The following is a 20,730-nucleotide window of genomic DNA, read 5'->3' on the forward strand; positions in this document are numbered from 1 at the left end:
GAATGCTATGTTCTAGTGGTTAATCCACTCTGTGACAGAAGAATATTTTTAAACAGTAAACTTTGAAATATTCAAAAATGATTGTTATTGAAAAATGATTTTGAATGAATTTCATCACTATAAAACTTCATATAAGCAAATAATGTCTATTTGCAACTTTGTATGGCAAATTGCTAGCACACTCATGACAAACATTTGTTTTATTTTTTGTTGAAATATCTTGTAATTGTCTTTACACATGAATATGAAAATACAGGATAACTATTTGGAATTTTTTTATTTGGGAATAATCCAATGTTTCCATAATATGGAAAATATCACTTAAAATTTGCATGTCTGTCTAATTGGGCCAAAACAGTGGTATTAAGTCCATATTTACACATATTGTGCACAAGTATGGACAGTCTGTTCTGTCCCAGGCAATAAAATAAAACATACCTATTGATGTGATTAATGTAATGGACATTCCATTGTATATTCTCCTGTGCAGTAATTTTTTCAATATCTCCACTAACTACATTACAAGAAAAAAAATCAGAAGATATTTGCATCAAATACAAGTCTGTCTTTTAAATCCACTAAAATATGATACACAGCATGGCAGACTGTACTTGTAACATATATAATTTTCACTGTATTTGTGGTTGAGTCTGGATTATCCCATGATTGCTACTGAATTAAACCTTGAACACAAATAACTGCCAAAGTCTCGTTGAGAGCCACGAGACTTCAGATGTTGAAATTAAAGTTGTCTGTTGGACATGTAGTCAAATAAGTCCCATTTAATGATGTACCAGTCTCTCGCAAGATGAATTTAAGTGTATTATTCAAAACAAAATTTACATTCTTGGCTCATTTTATAAAGTTTTGAAATTCTGAAAGACATTTACTGGACATTAGCAACTTGGCACTACTCCATTTGGTCAGTTAGTCAAAAATTGATATCTTTATTCACCTTGTTAATTTACCTGTTCCAGCTAAAGTCTACATTCCCTCTCGTTACATCCACTGTTCCTTGAACTAAGGGACGACGTCAAAAGATCGATGTCAGATAAAAAACTTAATTCCTTTAGTTTTTTTTCCAAACCCCCCTACCCCCCACTGAAACTTAATTGATAAATATTGATCATGGCATCAGACTACATTCACCATTAAATACAAATTGATAATCGGACAGTAGTATTGCATAGCAGTTGGTTGTCGGGTGGGTGTAAAAAGATTTTTATACAAATGCACCTCAATTGACGCACAGGTTTACACTCGAAACAAACCATTTTTCTGTGTTTTTTTCCTTTTTCGGTTATTTCTGTCCACGATTGGATAGAAAAAAAACGAACTACAAATACTCCAAGATTATTTTAACTTCATTAAAAAATAAAATCGTTTTTGTAGGATGAAAACTTTTTGAGGTCAAAACCCCCCACCCCCAAACTAAAGGAAATAAGTTTTTTATCCGACATCAATCTTTTGACGTCGTCCCTAAGCAACCTGGTGTTTGGAACAGTCTATATTCTATATATGAACAGTCTATATATGATACATGTATATACCCTGTTCTACAGTTACCACTTTGATCACTCCTAAAATGTTATTCATTCTTTTATAGAGTACAATGTGTTCAAAAATATCTGAAACTACATAATTGGTGCAACAACTTTACAGTTTTTTTTTACCCCCACCAAAATAAACCTAATAATTTTTTCAAAAATTTAGATCAAGATGCACCAACATGTAGTTGCACTAAAATGTATGCAGGGGTGGGGGTTGTTCAAAGAGTTGATCGTAGACACAGTCCCTCAAGAGGAGGGACTGTTGTAGATTACAGAATAAACCTGGATTCTCAACTGCTGTCGGGCATGTAACAGACAACCTGCAGTGCAACTATCTTTCCTTAAATCTTTGCTACCTTTACATACCCATGCCTTCCAGAGTCTATGATTTAATCGTATATTATGAACCAATTTATTTACCGATAGTTGAATACGTTTATACGTACGTTTGTTAAAACGGCATTGGAAATTGGTTTCAAAAATTCCGCACCATGTTTTGTGGAGTTGCACATCAATGCACCATTGTTTTAAATGCCAGTTTTAGTAAAAAAAAATGATAGGATGTGTTTTTATGTATATATTCAAAGATGAGATTACCTTCTTGAGTGCCTATATGCTGCATAATATTTTGACCATTATATGGACATACTAGTACAAGTCTTTGCCCTCAGTGATTACTTGGCTGTATCTTGTAATTAAGTTTTACAATTTGAGATTTTGTTTTTCTAATAACTTATATGTGGTCTCTATTTTGTAATTTATATCAAAGATTTAAAATGTTTTTCACATTCAACAATGTTTGACTGTTTTTATTTATTGCATACATACATTTCTACTTGCTGTAAAATACTTTTATTTTTGCTTTTAATTTATTTTCACTATTTTTGCTGAAGAGATGAGTCCAGTGATAGTAGTATTTTACAGTTATTAATTATTTTTTTTTCTCAACTTGTTAAGGACAGTGAATATAAACACTAAAAAAGTCTTTTCAGCAAAAAACAATGCTCTCTAAAATATATTACCCCGTATATAGTATCCAATCAGCAGGGCTTGAGCTTCACAGAGAAAATTTCTTTGATGTCCAACTTGTTTGCCTTGGTGAATTTTGATATTAAAAAGTTTTGGGGGCGTCGCACACCCACCCCAATCAAGTTGAATCCTTTTGCGTCAGCAAAATTGTCCCCTCAAAATGCAGGAAATAGCGTTTCAGAGTGTCTAGATTTCAGATCTCGCACCCTCATACAAGACTTGGTGCCGCCACCTCTGTCATGTGATTCTCTGTCAATGTTAGAAGTATTAAAGAGTCCTATTTCTGGTGGAATCCAAAATAACAGAAAATAAAACCAAAGCACTGGTGTATTATTACGGCACATATCACTGTCAGATAAGAAATGTAGTGAACGGCCACAGTACTTATGCTGATAGATAACCTGGGACTGACCGATACGTGCTATAATCACTGCTATATTTGATGCATCTCGTACAAAGATTAATGCATTAACCAAGAAATGTAAAGTGCCCTATTTTCTCTCAGAATTTATTTTTGCCGAGTAAGTGACATCAAAATCCAGTGAAACATTTTGTTCTTGTATTTTCTATTCAACTCGTTCTTAATCAGTGAAAACATGACGTGACAGGGTTCCCATTAGTTAAATAGTAAACAAAACTGTAATGAGTCAGCTGACTTGAATCAACATGGGAAAAAAAATGTAAAATGTAGTTGTAAAGTTTGATTGCAATCAGTCGATGTGTGTCTGAAAGAGCATTTGCATTCAAACATTTTGAATCCGATCTGAAAAAACATTATTGTCCTGTCATGTACGTTCATTGTGACTTGCCAGGAAAGACAATAGTTGTCAATGTATAATCACAAATCTAGGTCTGAACGGACGGAAAGTGCTTGATTTTGATAGATTTTAAATTAAAAATGTCCGCCAATCGGTCATTTTGAATCTGATGGTTGAACAAATAAACATGCATATATGCAACAAGATGTATGAAGTTTGAACATGATCCTTCAATGCATGACAAAATCGCATTCTTTAAAAAATGGCCACCAACATGCATCACTGCTCAATATTGTCAAATGTATCAAGTTTGTACCAACAAAATCCATCCATACACGAATGAGATGTTGTTCCATAATGGCAGAAATGCTTAATTTTGGTGGGGGTTATTATTAAAATTGCCGCCCCCGTCAGTCTGGAATCAGATCATGAAACTGGGAAGTGTGTGTGACGTCTGAATATTATCGATTATTGCATATGTCAGAGGTATGGATCTGGAACAGCATTTGTAAAATAAAAATGGCTTTCAGTCGGCTTTTTAAATACGATCTGAAAAACAAATTGAGGTGCATAAAGATCCCATTATTTTTAATGTATGTACCAAGTGTAAATGAAATCCATCCAAACACAACCAAGATACGGTTCTGGAATGGTACAACTGCTTGATTTGCTATACTGTGATCGCCAAACGAATTCATGTGCAGATGTGTGACATAATGAATTTATAAAGTTATTAAATTTTGAGCGCGATCGGCCCAGGCATGTCCGATTTGAATATGTCAACATTTCCACACTAAGTCCAAACAGGGACTAATAAACTTCACACAAAACAAAAATATCTTTTTTGGAAAATTAATTCTAGCTAAAATAACTTATTTTACATTGCTTTATTTGTGATAGTTTAAAGGGGCGTATTCCTTCAGTCATAAAATGTATCATACTTCACCCCAACAGTGCCATATGTACAGTCATAATAGCAATCTGATTAAAATCTGATTATTTTTTAATTCCGCCCTACATACGTATGTAGGGCAGAATTAAAAAAAAACACAAAATCAAAGTAAAATAATAAAATAAAAAGGCATTAATAACAAAAGTAATAAAAAAATTAATTTATAGCCAAAATAATTAAAGCCCGTACACTACATCAGATTTTAATCAGATTGTCATAATAGTGGCATCTTATTAACAACCGCTAATCACGTTTCTATTTTATTTACTTTGCCAGATATACCACTTAACCGAACTCTTGTTTTAAAAAACATTCTCATAAATCAATAGAAATTTTTACAACATAATTTAGATCAGGTTTTGTCAAGTAATTATAGATGTATTTTTTCATCTTTGGAGAGAAAGAAAACATATTTTCTAACACTGTCACTGAGAAAATTCACGTAATCCAAAGGCCTCTATATCGTCCAGCACGTTCTGTTTCCGTGAATAAAACATAAAGCATAAACTAAGCACGAGATTCAACAGAAACCATGAATAACTAATTTTGTTTCCATGTGAGAATGTTCAAAGCTTCGCTTAGTGCTCTCATTCCTGTTTTTTTCAAAAAAATCCCAGAACGGCTGTACTCAAGTAGCTACATTGTTCGTTTGTTTTACTTTCCGAAATGCTTTAATTTCTATTCACTCTTTGACAGTTTCTTGCATCAAAAAGATACGCCCTCTAGCGATAAAACGTTTCTGTCGGATTGTTTCCACCGTCAGTCCTGGCACATGAGACATTATCAAAGTAAATGCTATAATACTGTAAAAGGGGTAATTATTCACTGTGTTTTAATTTAGCTTATTTCGCTGACTGGAAAATGCGCTAAATTAAAATCCAGTGAATATGTAAAATTTAGCATAGAACACATTATCTAAATGACGAAACCGTGAATATGCCTGAAATGGTAAATCAGTGAAATTTAAACCCAGTGAAAATTAGTCATTTTACAGTACAATCATCCAAAATAACGATCTCCCAATAACTATGATAATTTTAACACATAACATCCCTGAGAAGGAATGAAAAAGGTTACAATTGACATTTACAAAAAAGAAAACACAGACAATTAGGATTTGTGTTGCTGTCTGTGTTGCGTACATGATACAAACTGCCCAAGTCACTCAGGCTGCTCACAACGAATTCAAATTTATTTGTAATTTAATGGAATCTGTTATTAATTCAAATTAGAATTAAATACGATACGTCATATTATTGTATGATTACGCTATATACTACTGCAACTATTTATTTAAAATGATAACACGAAAGGTAAGTCTTTGAATGTGTATAAACATTTATAGTCCGACATTGAAAGATACATATCCACACGAAAACAAGTATCTGTCATCGCAAAAAAGATAAATTGCTTTAAAGACTTGCTATAATTAAACTTGTTTTACTTGATAACTATATTAAATATTTTCAATATACAAAGGACACTCAGATATCCGATTCAAAAAACTGGTCACAATTATTCAAATCGGATGTCTCAATCTCCACATCTAATCTAAAAAGTTGGGGTGCTTGTTGGGGTTTACATGTATAGTTTATGTGCCATGAATTGAGTCAGCCATTTTGAACCAGAACATGAAACAAATGCATACAATATTTGTGGCATGATTGCAAGGAGTCAAGGTAAGTCATACGGAAGTGGCTTTGTGACATCATATATTAATGCAAAATTTTGAATCAGATCTATGACCCAAAAATGAAGTGCATCAATGTCTCATTATGATCAATGTATTGCAGTTGAACATAAACTGTTCGAGTCCGAAGTGATTGATTTTGATGCATTTTTAACATCAAAATCATTCGGCCAAAATCAATCAGATCGTTAAAAAAATACATGTGCGAGATGATGTATGTATAAATTTGGAATATGGTCTTAGTTAAAGCTAGGCAAAGATATGGCCTGCAGCAGTATTTCTTAATACAAAATGTTCATCAGTTGGCCATTTGTAATCCGGCCTGAAACAAAAATGACGTGCATCAAGGTCCCATTATATTGTTTGAACGAAATGAGAAGATTCTATCAAAAGTCAAGAATTTTTTTTTCCAGAAAAATCTCCGATTCTCAAAGTGCAGCCCCTTATACTTTTAAATTGTGCAGATCGAGGCACAGCAAATAAATAAACAGAAATTCAAAACAGATAATCATTTTATTCTAAGAAATCCATTCACATTAAACACACATTATTTTCGATAGTAAAATATCATGTACACAGATGACTACTGTGCTGGAATAAAATCCGATCTTCAGTGAAGTTTGACAAATATAAGTGCACTATATATTGTTGGAATAGCTCATTCTATTAAAATGTGGCGATTCTTGCGATAGTATACGTTACAATTTTTTATGTACCGGGTAGGTCAAATGCATTGTTTATTTAAACAAAATTAAAAGCGCGGTGGTTGGCGCGCGGTGCATGTGCGACATGTGTATTGATAAACATTGATTTTCCCACAATCCAATGCGCTTTTCAAATGGAAATCACAAGTATGAGGTTTGACCTGGACGCGACTTGCAATGATTACCGCTGGTGACTCTTACGATGCCTTCCAATCACCTAAAAATTACCTAATTAAAGCTTGGAAACATCTCAGTTTGTACTCGTTCATCTGTGAAACAGTCAAAGTTGCCATCTTTGTGTATATGAGACCCTTAAAATTAATAAATGAGGAGAGGCAAGGGGGGTAGCTGGTACGGTTTTACGAGAAATAAAAAGGGCTTTTTTACAATTTACAAGGAAAAAAAACGTTTTTACAGTGTTACAAAATGGAACACTGAATGGTCCGAAGAGCTCTCCGACTCAAATTCTCCGCCACTGCTGCGCCGTGTGTGCATGCGCATATTACCCTTGTAATGCTCTTCATTCAGTTAGAGGGCCTTTTACGCCTTGACATTCAATTTTGTAGTGAATTGTGCCATCTAGTCCAGTTTCTAAAATTTCCCTGGATTATTCTTTACGATTTTTTTATTTGGATGTAAATTCTTGTACGTACCAAGAAAATGACACATTTTTACAGTGTAAGAAAAAAATATTTCATTGATTACGTTGTACGTCTAGTCTGTGATTACAGAATTACGGAATTTATTTTTTCAATTTACGTTGTACGAACAAACAAATATTGCAATTACGTTGAACGAAAATAACCCTTGCCCCCCCTCCCCATAAATGAAATATACCAGTTCCAATATAGTAAATCAACATGATGTGAGTGGTACATTGTACAACAGGGGCTTTCAAACATTTTGGGCAATGCATGAAAATTGCGTATCGAACGTTTACCTCAAATTGGAAAAGTTAATTTTGAACTTCTTTTTTTTTAGTTTAAGGTAGCGAGACTATTATTTGTGTTGAAAATTAAGATTTTCACATGTATTTATTAATTGATGAAATGCACTATAAACTTTCATATGATAAAGTCAACATAACATAGAATGTCATGCAAGTTGGTTAAAACACAGGGACTGTGGTTAAAATGTTGATTTACTGAAGGGAAGCAAAGCAGCCTCAGTAGTGTTTGCCAAAATCAACAACACAGGTTTAATCTGTGTGTCTAAGTTTCAAAGATTAACTCAAGACAATGCACTGTTCATTCACCACCACTCGTTATAATGATATTCACATCCATTTTATTCCAGTGAGCGCAAACAATTAATATGAAATAGGGTTCTTCCATATTGAGACCATGGAATGTACTAACGTTAGTACCTTCCATGTTCAGTCACACTAATTCGTAAATACCAATTTTTCAGATGGTAAAATGGCATTGAAATACACCCTTGCTTCATCAAAAATGTGTATAGCATATTAACTTTCACGATTATTGATGCCACTACGATGGTACGACTACGGTATGTCTTGTTTTTTGTTCAATTTCATGCATAACGCAGGAACTTGGAGTGAATGAAAAATTGTTATGTGTATAATTTGTGGTCTCCAAAAATGTGGTAACATAATGCAATAATAAAACAGTAATACAGGGAAATAGACTGATCTATCTCTATTTGACTGACATATTACATACACATACTGAATACCCAACTTTATACACAGCTAATATTAGTGTCAAAGAGCATCCTCAGTTTGATACATTATGCAGATAAATTGTATCAACTCTGTTCTTGTAAGATAGTAGTTAATCCAATCTGATCCAATCCTATTGTTTTTTTTAATTATGTTAGCCGGTCTAAACTGCCTCTACACATTTGACCAACATTATATCCAGCTGAAGCAGAAACAAACTTGTTAAACGTAGTTGCCTGACATAGTTCAGTTGAAAGGGCACGAAACTAAATACTTTAAATGTCATTGAACAAACAAACTATGATTATACTCATCTAGCTTTTGAATCCCAATTCTCAAATAGCTGTTGTATCGTTACAGAATAAACTAGATATTCTTGAACCCCTATCAAAACTTGCTGTATGTCGTGCTACAAGAATCCTGTACTTCAGAGTTATTGCACCCTCACTGATAGATTCAATTAGACACAAACTAATAATGTAAAAAAGACTACTCTATACTAGAAGCCACACACATTCTTTTTGAACAATTGAGACCCAAAAATTCACCATTTCTTATGTATAGATGCTCCAATACAAGCCACATCCCCAAAATTGCATTGTACCATTTTAATATAAGCTGCGGCTTTTAATGCAGATTTTACAGTAGTTTGTGTCCGAGGGAGTCCACTGGAGGATAATTATAACTATCCCAGACTACTGTAAAACATGTTTTTTTTGCGAGTATGTCTTTTTAGCGAATTTAGCGAGAACTAATTATAAATGACTTCATTATAAATTGAAAATAGCGGCCAAACAACGTCTTTTTCTCCACACACACACACTTTGTAAACAACACAAAAAACCTAACAATCTGGAGTGCTTCCTTATGACACTTGACAGTTTTTCTTTGTTTTATGGAAGTGATAACTGCGCATTTGTTTTGGCACGCGACAGACAAGTATTGTGAAAACAGGAAATCAACAAAGCCAAGAGATTCGCTAAATCAAGATTTCGCTATTATGTCATTTTACCACAATTCGCTAAAATAGTATGTCGCTTTTTCAACATGTTTTACAGTATGTCAGACTAGTAATTACACAGATAAGACATTTTACAAGTTGGGTGGGATGAATTTCATCGCATAAAGATAGAGTAAGTGAACTTTTAGCACTGATGCTCTTTACGACAACAGAAGTTTATACTGCCCTCAATGTATGGAATTAACATTTGTATGGACGGCAATAAGTTTATAGATACTTTTTGAAGAGTAAATGTCAACTAGAATAAATACATAATTCATTAGTAGTTACTTTTTTGCATGTCATAATTGAATACAAGCCTTGTCGTATTTTGCAAAGTATGTTCGAAGCATAGCAAAAAAAATTGAAAACATTAAACAAAATCATTATATGAAAATAACCCTCATTGTACAGTGTATACAATTACATAATCACTTCTGACACTTAACCTAGCATAAGCTGAGGTTGGTTAACTCACAGTCCCTCTATCCCCGGTCTGGAAACGGTCATTGTATTAGGTGTGAATTGGCCTCCTTTCCTGGCAAAGGCGCATTGCGGGTATGGGCAAAGTATTATCACGTGATCAGTACGCACCCGGCCACTATTTTTGACATCGTCAGTGTTATGTACTTTTTTACAACTTAGTTGTTTATTCCAGAATTCGTGCTTTTTAACATAATTTTTTAATCAGGATATCTGTATAAGGTCATATTTTAGCCAGTGAGTAGTTCTTTAATTCATCAGCAGCGACACATTTTCGCAAAAAATTTTCATACATTTACCCCGATATTTGTTGTTTTTGATTTTGGGGTGATTGAAATAAACTCTATTTTATTTACCATACTTCTCGGCGCGAAACCAATATTTGTCATTGATTTTGACATTTTATGATCGAAACATATCATTAAAAATTGGTGGGCTGATTTGTTATTTGTCACACCGCATTTTATTAATGTTAAATTGAGCGACTTTTATGGATGCTTTTTAGATCGTAAATGCAAATGGCGACGTTTTGAAATGACAATGTACTCAATTCTGTGCTAAAAAAAATATTTATATTTATATTTATATACAAATATTGAAGCATTGTTATATACTTTTGCATAGAATAAAGTCATTAGTTGTTGTATAGTTGACTTGAACTGTTATGAACCCCCCAAGAATCAGAAATATCACAGGTTTTTCGATCGACTACGTTAACATGAACCACGCCATTTTGACAAGATTTGTTTAGCGATGTCAGCATATTGGCACGCCAAGTTTTTTCCTTATTAAAACGAGAAAATGAACATTGCAGGAACTGGATGTTTATGAGTTGGTAGGCTGGTTGTGATGCGTATCAGGGTTCAAAAAACCCAAATTTCATAGTGATAATTTTGTTTACATGTTTGTTTAAGTTGTGGTTGCCCGAATTTGAAGTCAAAGTGAAGTCATACAATGAGGTATCGCTTTGCATGACGGTAAATTTTCCGATTTTAATGAATATTTTGACGGTATTGTAATCTGTCTGACTTCCTGACTCCCTCGGCCCGGTTTGTTGACCCGCACCACGGTTCGAGACAAAAGAACGCTAGTCGTTTCCAGACCGGGGATAGAGGGACTGTGGTTAACTGCACCATTTACAAAGTCTGTTGTGTTTGGTTCAACCTCTACAGTGAGTTAGATTATAACAGCAGGACAATAGCGTTTGTTTCAAAATGGCAACACTAACCATTATGCCATTCAGACAAACAAATATGAACAAAAACTTAAATCGTGACAGATGTATTCACAACTCTTTTAATGTTTATAACTCTTTTTGAGACAATTCAATTCATCAAAGGCTTACCGGTAGTTTGGGCAATTAACTTAGGCATTCACAACAAATCACTGAAGGGTCAAAGCAGAGTATCGCAGTTTGGGTTGAAGACGTCCTTTTCATACGCACACGTAGTCCTTATTTGATCCCTTCAACATGCTGTACTGTGTTCTATGATTATGTTACTTCAATTTTTAGTAAGATCTCAAAATCATAAGAGACGCTATTGCATGGTATGATAGAAGGATGAATCAATGATTACACTCCAGCTACTGTCACTGGTACCCTATTTTTTAGTACAGCCAGAATATCCCGATGTAGTGATAGGTTGGCAATCAATTCCTCCATATATTAAATGATGGTGTGCTGTGTCTGTTGCTTGCAGGTATTCCTTCCCCATGCAATGCTAGTACATCACCTGTGGCAGCGGCGTAATCCTACAAATTTGAAAACAGACGTACTGTTAATGTAAAGATCCAAACATGTTGGAGAACGTGCAAAGGTGTATAATGCGCAAACTACTAACGTGATGTCGTTTATTATTTCATCAAATAACGCAAGATAGTGTGAGATGTACACAGGCAGTACCGGTAGTATTAGTTGGGTCGTAGTTTTTTTTGTTAAATAATCTCCACAAATGCGACAAAACATATGCAAGTTATTTGTGTTTATTATCCATCTTTCTGTGATTAAGAACCAAACAAGAACATAGAGAGAAGAAATATATGCCCCATTAAAACATCAGCTTCCTACTGAATATTCAATGATTTCAATCGCTTAGTTGCGTAAGCATAACAAGTTTTCAAACACATTGTCCACAAAAAAGCGCTCACACAAAGGAACACTACCGACACCAACAAGGCCATTTGACCTTTATAGAAAATTTTCCACATAATCTTGGAAAACACAAAATAAAGAGAAATACTACTATAAAGTTGCTCATTATATATTCATAAATTTCATAGATGAAAGTACAGTGTAGAAGATATTAAAAATGCTGTAAGTCACCCAAAAATTGGCTGTTTTGATCGATAGATATATAGATTTCATTTCAGGTTAGATAACAAAATATGCATCTGTGTGTTTGGCACTAGAATAACACACAAAGCAGGTGCAGGCGAGTGCATACAGGATTTATTGGGTTAACACGTGTCTAAAACTACCAGTAAGGCAGGCGTCCTACGGGCGCAGACACCAATTCACACATACAACAATAGGCATTGCTAGTCTGTCTATAGTAGCCAGAGTATAAAGAAACTAGCATTGGCATTATCAAAGTGAGTGTTATTTATATTCAGTTGCTGGCTACCCATCAAAACACCACCGTCAAAACTGATATAGCTAAATATGCATTTATTTTCACGCAAAAAATAAGGCAGCCATACTATATCTGTAGTTGAGTTGCAGCATAGAAGCATACACGGTAGAATTTGATATGTTGATAAAACCTGTCAACAATCAAGCTGCTCTCTGATTGGTCTATCTGTTAGATGTTGAGGTTTGGGTAGCCAATCAGGCACTATCTTACAAGTAGCTCTGGACTGACTCCAGAATAAACAAGTGTGACTTACTCTTTTCTCATCACCGGTAGTTCTTGTAACGCTTCCTCTCATTGGCTGTGGTTGCATGACGTAAGCTGAACCTGGACGGGAGTAAAATGAATAATCTGATTTCGGTATTGCAGCGTCCTCATGTACCTGCGAGAAAAATTAATAATCAGACAATGTATTTATCTTATTGTATTGTACGTGTTTTTTACTCATTACACTATGTTTTTTACTTATTACACTATGTTTATTATTTATTTCACTATGTTTATTATTTATTACACTATGTTTATTATTTATTTCATTATGTTTTAGAGTGAATTGTCACATGACTCACCTTTTTAATGACATCTAACCTAATAAGATCTGTTTTTGGTGTTCTTTTGCAGCCAGCTGCAGCAAAGAACGGCCAGATAGCATCTATAGCAGATGCAAAATCAGATGCAGTCCTGCAAGAAAATTTATGGTTTGAAACAGCACTTTAACATCTTGTACTTTAACATAGGGCAAATTATTGTCAGCATTTATATTCTTTTTTAACCATATTGATCAAAGCATGTCTGAGAAATGACTTTACATATGATAAACAATGAAACAAAATGGCCACCAGTAGGACATTTTGACTCAAAATGCCAAAAAAAAACCAGGATATTCATCAAGCACCCAACTTTTATGTGTAGAATGCAGATGTCTGGGCGTTAAGTTCAAACCTAGCCAGGCAGCAAGAGTTTAAGATAAAAGCAGAATTGTGCAAGATTTTGGTCAAACAAAATGACTACCAGGCCACCATCTTTAGATTTCAATCCAAATCAATTGTTGTTAATGTGCTAGCACACAAATGTCTGTGAACAAAGTTTGAACCTAATTGGACTGCATAAATTTGAGACATAAGCCAAAATGTGTGAAAAAGAACGAAAATTTACATTACAAAATGGCCACCAGTCGGTGAATTTTTAAAAAAAATCTGAAAAATATCTGCCCAAGTTTGCCAACAGGTGTTACCCATATTTAAAGTTTGAACAGAATCGACCAGCTCTACACATATAAAACATATATAGTCATCCATTTTGTATTAGAACAGAAAAACAATATTGGTGCATATATATACCATCATGCATCAACCGTGTAATAAGTTTGGGAAAAACCTGTCCATGAATTTTTTGAGATAATGCAACAGACTGATGGAAAGACAGATGGATGGACCCTAATTTACCTATAAGCTCCCTGACTGTTTCAGTCAGGGTTAAAAAAGCAGCCATACCTTCCTTTGTCATCTCTGAGTGTCAAATCTGGGTTGTGATCCATGATTTTCATAATGACTTTACCATGTCCTTGAAACGCAGCACAATGTAGCGCCGTCCAACCAGTACCACTGTTACAACAATTAACACTGGCCCTAAAATATGAATACATTGAAATGTGTCAAATATTTTCTGATGTATCAGTATAGTAGTATAGTAGTTATTGCACCAAACATAAACACTAGAATTATCTACCTAAGCCATAGAGGGTGTTTTAGAGGGTCTATGCTTAAATTGAAGTTTCCTCAAATCACTACAACATATTAATCCATAGTGATACTGTCAGTCACTTGCCAGTAAAAGTAGTTGACACCACAGACAATATTACAAACTGTAAAAAGGTTAATTATTCCCTGGGTTTTAATTTTGCTTATTTCGCTGACTGGAAAATGCGCTAAATTAAAACCCAGTGAATATGTAAAATTAATTTAGCATAGAACACATTATCTAAATGATAAAACCGTGAATTTAAAACCCACTGAATATGCCTGAAATGCTAAATCAGCAAAATTTAAACCCAGTAAAATTTAATCATTTTACAGTAGATTCATATGACTGCTTACAAACTTACCCATTCTTCAACAGGTATTGTACTATATCACTGTATCCCCAGAAAGCAGCTGTACATAAAGGTGCAAATCCTTCTCTAGATCTCTGGTTTAAGTTTACCCCACTATGAATAAGAGACTTTATCGACTAAAAATAAAGAAAAATTAGTATATGAATCTCAATAAATCTGAATAATTTAAAAATGAATTGCACACTTTTATAGAATCAAATCGTGCATAAAAGTTATGTTTCTACATTGTTACAGTGCCTGTGAAATACCCACAAACACGTTTCCCGTTTTGGATTTGTGTTCCACTGAAATATACCCGGTAGACAGTTATTGATTTTTGTTGTTAAAAATGATGACTTGTATCTGAGTGAATGAGATATTTCTTGTGTTGTAGCCATGCCCACTTATCCTGAAATTGTCAACTGCTGATGAATCTTAGATTTCTGTGGAATTAGAGCTCTGGGTTGCCCCATGGAGTCATGGGATACTATTGTTCTTGTTATTTAACCCTTATCTGGTCAAGTCATGTCAAAGGACAGTATTTTATCAGGGCCAGCAAGCTCCAGCCAGCAAAAATTGCTGTGTAAACAAGTAGTTTGACTCTGAATGAACCAGATGGAAATGGGCTTTCTTTTGTCTCCAACTGCATAAACATAGTCTCCAGTTAATTGGTGGGAGGAGCACAATTCCATTAAATGCGGCTGTGTAAATGTAGAAGTACATAGGGGTGGCAGGATAAAGATTAAACAACTACTGTAAAATGACTAATTTTCACTGGGTTTAAATTTCACTGATTTACCATTTCAGGCATATTCAGTGTGTTTTAAATTCACGGTTTCGTCATTTGGATAATGTGTTCTATGCTAAATTTTACATATTCACTGTGTTTTAATTTAGCGCATTTTTCCAGTCAGCGAAATAAGCTAAATTAAAACCCAGTGAATAATTACCCCCTTTACAGTAATCTGTCTTTTGTTTCCCCCCATCTGTTTTTGATCCAGTAAGATAATAAACTGAAAATAAATCTAATAAACAACCCCCACACAGTTTATAAATGTAAATATTTGTAGTACTTTCTGCCAAGAAACACAGTTCCTTTATAAAGAGACTGTACATGGAATATGCTCTCCATTCTCTAAGACCGGAAACAAAAACAAGACAAAAACAAAAGATTTTTCAAGCTACCATGGGGGAAATAACGTTATCGTCAGGGAAAGCTATTGTTTAAGCTAGTCAGTGATTGGTTGCTGACAATGTTTTAGAGATTTTGACCAGTTTTTGATGTAGGCTTGACTTAGAGAAATCAATAAAAAGATTCATGAAAGGAGTGGTAACATAAGATATAGTATACACAATTTGAATTCAAATACAGGTAACAACTTTTATTTTCTATATAGTAAATTATAGACGTTTAATTTGGATTTTTACAGATAAATTGCAGCAGTAGAAAAGGTACTAGTGAATGCCATCTGGATGTTCTTTATCACTTTTCATTTAATCTGTATGCAGGGGGTTTATTTTCTTTTCCCGTCATTGTGAGACAGGGTACTTATTTTTCGCCAAAAATGTTTAAAAATTTACAAGCGGTATTTATTAGGTGAACTATGACCTTTTCGACTTACGACGGCTCAACGTAATTATTTTCTAACTATGGTCCCTATTTCAGTCTATTATTCTGTTCTAAATCCTCCGTTAAAACACGTCCGATGATAGGATGAGGTGTCCGAGTACTGGCTGAAGGCCACGGTCCAATTTTTTCGACCCACACGAAACCCGGTCAAGACTCGAACGATAATTTTCGTCATTTGGATCAAGCAATTACTTGACTGGATATTGGTGACAAGTTTTCCGTTTTGGCCGCTATCGCGGCTCTGTTAAAAGCGATCGTATTTTAGTGTTCGACTATTGGCTGAGTGACCGTAATGTTTTAGCAATACAAGCCAGGAAGTCCTATTGTTGTTATTGTTTTTCTTTGTTTGGTTTGTTGTGAGGAAATTTCAAGAATACCACTGCAATACACACTAATCTGTGGAAGAAGAAAACAAGTTTTCATTTTGGGGGTGTTTCCTTAGTGACATTGATGCCTGTTTTGAGGAAGTACAGCCGTAGTCCTGTGAGCCAACAAGCAACATGTCGCCGGGCGGAACTCTCAGTTCACGTCACACTCATTGTGCAGTTTCAACAAAGATAAGCGCATTCATTCGTCCATTCATCTCAAAGAGTCCGCATGTCTACTGACGTATAAAACGCGACAAGTCAGTGCAACTAACGAAAATAGTAAAATACATTCATTATTACACTCACTTCAAGATCGCCGTTGGCTGCCGCAGTTGCCAAGTCCATGGGCGCAGCCATCTTGATTACGTCATTATGCGCGTTAATTATGCTCAGAGTGACTTTTTCGGTTCTAACAAAATGGCGCTGTCGCCAACTTTACCTCACGGGTCAGTTTACATTTTCTATTTCATTCGAATGTCAGAAATTTAGGCGTTGACACACTTTGAAATTCCTGTCAATCGTGGAATATTCATTGGACCGTTTTGTAAGCAAGGTTTCGTTTTGTGTTTCCAGTGAGGTCCACGACTTTGGGCTAAAATGCCCTCGGGCGCTCCACGTCCAGAGCCAGAGGCTGACTGGACACCACCGTACGTGTTGACCTTTAATTATTAAAGGTCAACCGAGTTTGTCATGGGGTCAGAATTTAACTTCTACATTTTGGTCCGTTACTTCAAAATTTGTTACTTTCGATAACATGTTATACAAATTATTTGTGAATCCGTGTGTATGTGCAGGGAGCTGGTCTGTGAAACTTCCGGATATAAAATGTTGTTGAGTGTTTTTTTGTTTTGTTTTCTGGCATTTCTCCCATACCAAGAATTGATTCAGAAATAGTAGAAACTTGAGTCCTCATTGGGATACGGGAGAAATTATCTTAATCAGTAGTTTGTTTGAAACTTTTTTAGGACAAGTTGGAATGAGTTGTTGAACGTGCCTTAATGTGACCCCCACACACAGTAAATAATTTGTACCAAATTAACATTTTTTTTGTTTTGATTTTCAGAGGTTATTGAATGTACCTTTAAATGGAATATATATTTGGCTGTAGCCACAAATAATTGGATTTCAAAGATGCGTTAATGTTTTCACTGTCCTAAAAATATATTTACTTGTTGATATATATATACAGGTATCAAAGTTGAACATAACTACACGTGTTCACTCATTATAATATAGACATTCCAATGTCTCTAATGTTATTAATTATACAAGCACATTTATCCCTTAAACTTAACCTACTATGCTGATGTCGTCACTCAACAGGAAATGGCTGTACCACTTATACAAGGTCTTTGTGGATGAAACTATATTCAATTGTATAAGGTGAGTAGTGTTTCACATGGCCTATTGTATGTCAAGGATTCTGAACAATTTTCAGCAACTATGGAAAATACAAGCTCTTTGTCTATACCATGGTGCGTGCATGTCTATATCAAAATGATCTACCCCATACAAGTTTTAAATCTAAATATATAATAATAATAATAATTTCATTTATTACACCATAATGAAAGTTTACAAATCATTTTCGACTGTTATGTAATAAATTTAAAAAAAACTGTAACAAAAATAGAAGTTAAAAAAAAAGTAAGATAAATGCAGTTCAAAATGCCAAATTAGAGGTAGTGTGGTGATATACAATTATGTATGATAAGTACATGTCTATGTGTCATGTTTCTTGAGACGAAGTATTACCGGTAAGTATCTAGTCACATGCTTTATGTGAATGTGAATGATTGGGATGGGGTTGGTCAGATTAGTACAAATGTATATAATCAATTTAATGTGTAACCTTCATTATCAAATTTAACTAGTTTAACTTTTAATATAAATCATATATATGATTCAGTGGTTAAATTAATTCAGTGAAAATAAAATCCAGTGAATATACATGTTTTTGACTGAAATGTGTGCATATAAATTAGCAAGTTACAAAGTTGAATATTTTAGCAGTTTATGTACATACTATGCCATGCATTCAGCCCTTGATTCCCCTTTGCAGTTCTTTCTATATTTTCTTAATTATTTTGTTTCTTGGTATTTGAAGCATTTCTTTCATATATTTTCAGATAGTCAAACCATCAAGAATACAATAACCTTACCCATTGTGTGCTTATTCATTTGAGAAGAAATGAACTTATGGGATTGACTGTGTCATTTTGAAACACAGAACTCACACATTTATTCCGAGCCTGCTGAAAAATCTGGAAAAAGAAGATATATTAGCATGAAGAAAAGACAGAAATCATCTCCGGACCATCATCCCCAGCTGGATGATAATTTAAATCGGACTAAAGCTTCTCCTGTTTATTCAGCGATTTCTGAGGACATACTACCGATAAAAAAAGGCTTCATCTTACCTGAGTTGTCACTGTTACTTTACACAACAGTTATCACCATTATGTGCATTGTGTGTTATTATAACAGTCTAGAGGGGGACTTCGTTCATGATGACATCATGGCTATCAGAGACAATGAGGATATCAGACCAGGCAGTCCAATCAGAGATGTGTTTCTGAATGATTTCTGGGGGAAGAGGATGTCTGATAATACCAGTCATAAATCTTACAGGCCATTGTGTGTATTGACGTTTAGGTGAGTTTATAATTCTTGTGTTCAATCTGGTCCACTGAACTGCTAGAGCTTTATTCTTCAACACTAATATTTTACACTGAAATGCAATTTATGGTTCATCATGTGTTATGCTGTATATAATACATGACTTTACTGTTTTTAGCGTATATAATATATGACTGTAAATAGAATGTCCCTACGTATGCATTTTTTGTGGGGATGTATGTGATGTATCTTGTGATGGTTCCAGAATATTGACCACAATGGCATAGCTTTCACGGTATATATGCCATATTCATGAAGTTTCCATGAATTTGAAGCACAGTTAGCATACTGGGGAATCTTCAAGCTGGGATTTATCGACCCATTAGAATCATGAATTTGAAAATGTTTTTAGTTTGTTGATATATTGATTCCATATACTATACCATTATGGCATATAACTACGGGAAATTTATAGACCCAAAACGAAAATGGCTGCTGAGATTTTGTTTAGAGCGTCGCCGTGAGACCTGCTTTTGTCCCCCTTATAATGTTCCAATCTCCCACGTCATCACATTACTCTCTTTACTTAACGTAATCATGGTATTTGGAGCAGTTGACATGATAACGAAAGAAAATTGAACAGAGGGCAAAATGAGTCTTATGCCTCTCACTCCTGTTCTCAGCAGTTTTTTATTTCTATTTCTTTTACTTCTAAGGTCTATTCTAACTAGAATGCTCATTGACCATTGACCAAATTAAAACAGTAATATGGTACAATGATATATGTTTTAACAGCTTGCAGTATTCTCACTATCACATAATACTTCTTTTCTTTTCTCCAGAATGAATTATTATTTAAGTGGCTTGGATCCATATAGTTACCACATCGTCAATGTTGTTTTGCATACGCTGGTTTCAGTGTTGTTTCTGCACTTATGCCATACAATTGTATTCCTGGATATCAAGCCAGCGTTTGTTGCTGCTTTATTATTTGCCACACATCCAGTACATACGGAGGCAGTGAGTATCAATTTTATTAACATACGAGGAAAGCTGGGGCACAATGAAGGAGGAATCTTATTGGATCGGTGTGTGTTACATGTATGAGTGGAAGGGCATTTTACCTCCTATGGGAAGGGTGGAAAACAATTGGGGATGCAGAGTCGCAGTGCACCGAACAACTCGCAACGTAAAAATTCCACTGAAATAACTGACATCGTATTTTAACTAACTCGTACCAGCCTCTGAAAATTTGCACACTATTTCGCCTAAGCAAGAATATCAAGTATGCAAATTATCCTTGGCTATAGCGTAATATTTTCATATTTTTTGCGAGTATTTTGTAAGTTGAAAAACTATGTCACAGTCATATAATTTACTCTGTGAAACACACCTACCATCATATTTTTTCAATTGGACATCCCAGTTTCTCAGCTGTCTTAAATAGTTCTTCAAGCTGCCCTCTTTTGTACCCACCCACACTCATTTCGCTATCTCTAAAAAGCTGTTTAAAATATGTCGCTAACTCTTTCCGGGTTGCATTT

The 20,730-nt window shown here is 34.6% G+C and overlaps 2 protein-coding genes across 3 annotated transcripts in view; one reads left to right on the plus strand and one right to left on the minus strand.

Moving 5' to 3' along the window:
* Positions 1 to 11,127: 11,127 nt before the first annotated feature.
* Positions 11,128 to 16,936, minus strand: LOC102800546 (cyclin-dependent kinase inhibitor 2A-like). The gene is made up of 6 exons (XM_006817931.3): positions 16,874 to 16,936; positions 14,582 to 14,706; positions 13,971 to 14,105; positions 13,047 to 13,158; positions 12,734 to 12,859; positions 11,128 to 11,599 (listed from the first exon to the last, which is right to left on the minus strand). Exons 1-6 carry the CDS (start codon positions 16,922 to 16,924, stop codon positions 11,498 to 11,500), a joined length of 651 nt encoding a protein of 216 aa, XP_006817994.3. The 5' UTR covers positions 16,925 to 16,936; the 3' UTR covers positions 11,128 to 11,497.
* LOC102801124 (protein O-mannosyl-transferase TMTC1-like) overlaps positions 16,934 to 20,730 on the plus strand; it is a 46,543-nt gene continuing 42,746 nt past the window's right edge. Inside the window, exons 1-4 of one of the 2 annotated variants that reach the window (XM_085506502.1) lie at positions 16,934 to 17,013; positions 17,891 to 17,950; positions 18,697 to 19,222; positions 20,029 to 20,206. In XM_085506502.1, the coding sequence (XP_085362628.1) occupies positions 18,855 to 19,222; positions 20,029 to 20,206 (546 nt within the window). In that variant the 5' untranslated portion in view covers positions 16,934 to 17,013; positions 17,891 to 17,950; positions 18,697 to 18,854. Of the gene's footprint in view, positions 17,014 to 17,630; positions 17,951 to 18,696; positions 19,223 to 20,028; positions 20,207 to 20,730 lie in introns of both variants that reach the window. The other variant, XM_085506503.1, reaches the window with a different exon arrangement.

This window comes from Saccoglossus kowalevskii, chromosome 12 (assembly GCF_978046115.1).
Source record: "Saccoglossus kowalevskii chromosome 12, keSacKowa6.1, whole genome shotgun sequence".
Taxonomy (NCBI): Eukaryota; Metazoa; Hemichordata; class Enteropneusta; family Harrimaniidae; genus Saccoglossus; species Saccoglossus kowalevskii.

What these genes read in the sequence shown, in the direction of transcription:
- LOC102800546 (XM_006817931.3), bottom strand. Translation starts at nt 16,924, where the DNA reads ATGGCTGCGCCCATGGACTTGGCAACTGCGGCAGCCAACGGCGATCTT. An exon ending in CTCAGAGATGACAAAGGAAG is followed by an intron (nt 13,159 to 13,970) that starts GTATGGCTGCTT and finishes ATTTTCTTGCAG; the next exon opens with GACTGCATCTGATTTTGCAT. An exon ending in CTACCGGTGATGAGAAAAGA is followed by an intron (nt 11,600 to 12,733) that starts GTAAGTCACACT and finishes TCAAATTTGTAG; the next exon opens with GATTACGCCGCTGCCACAGG.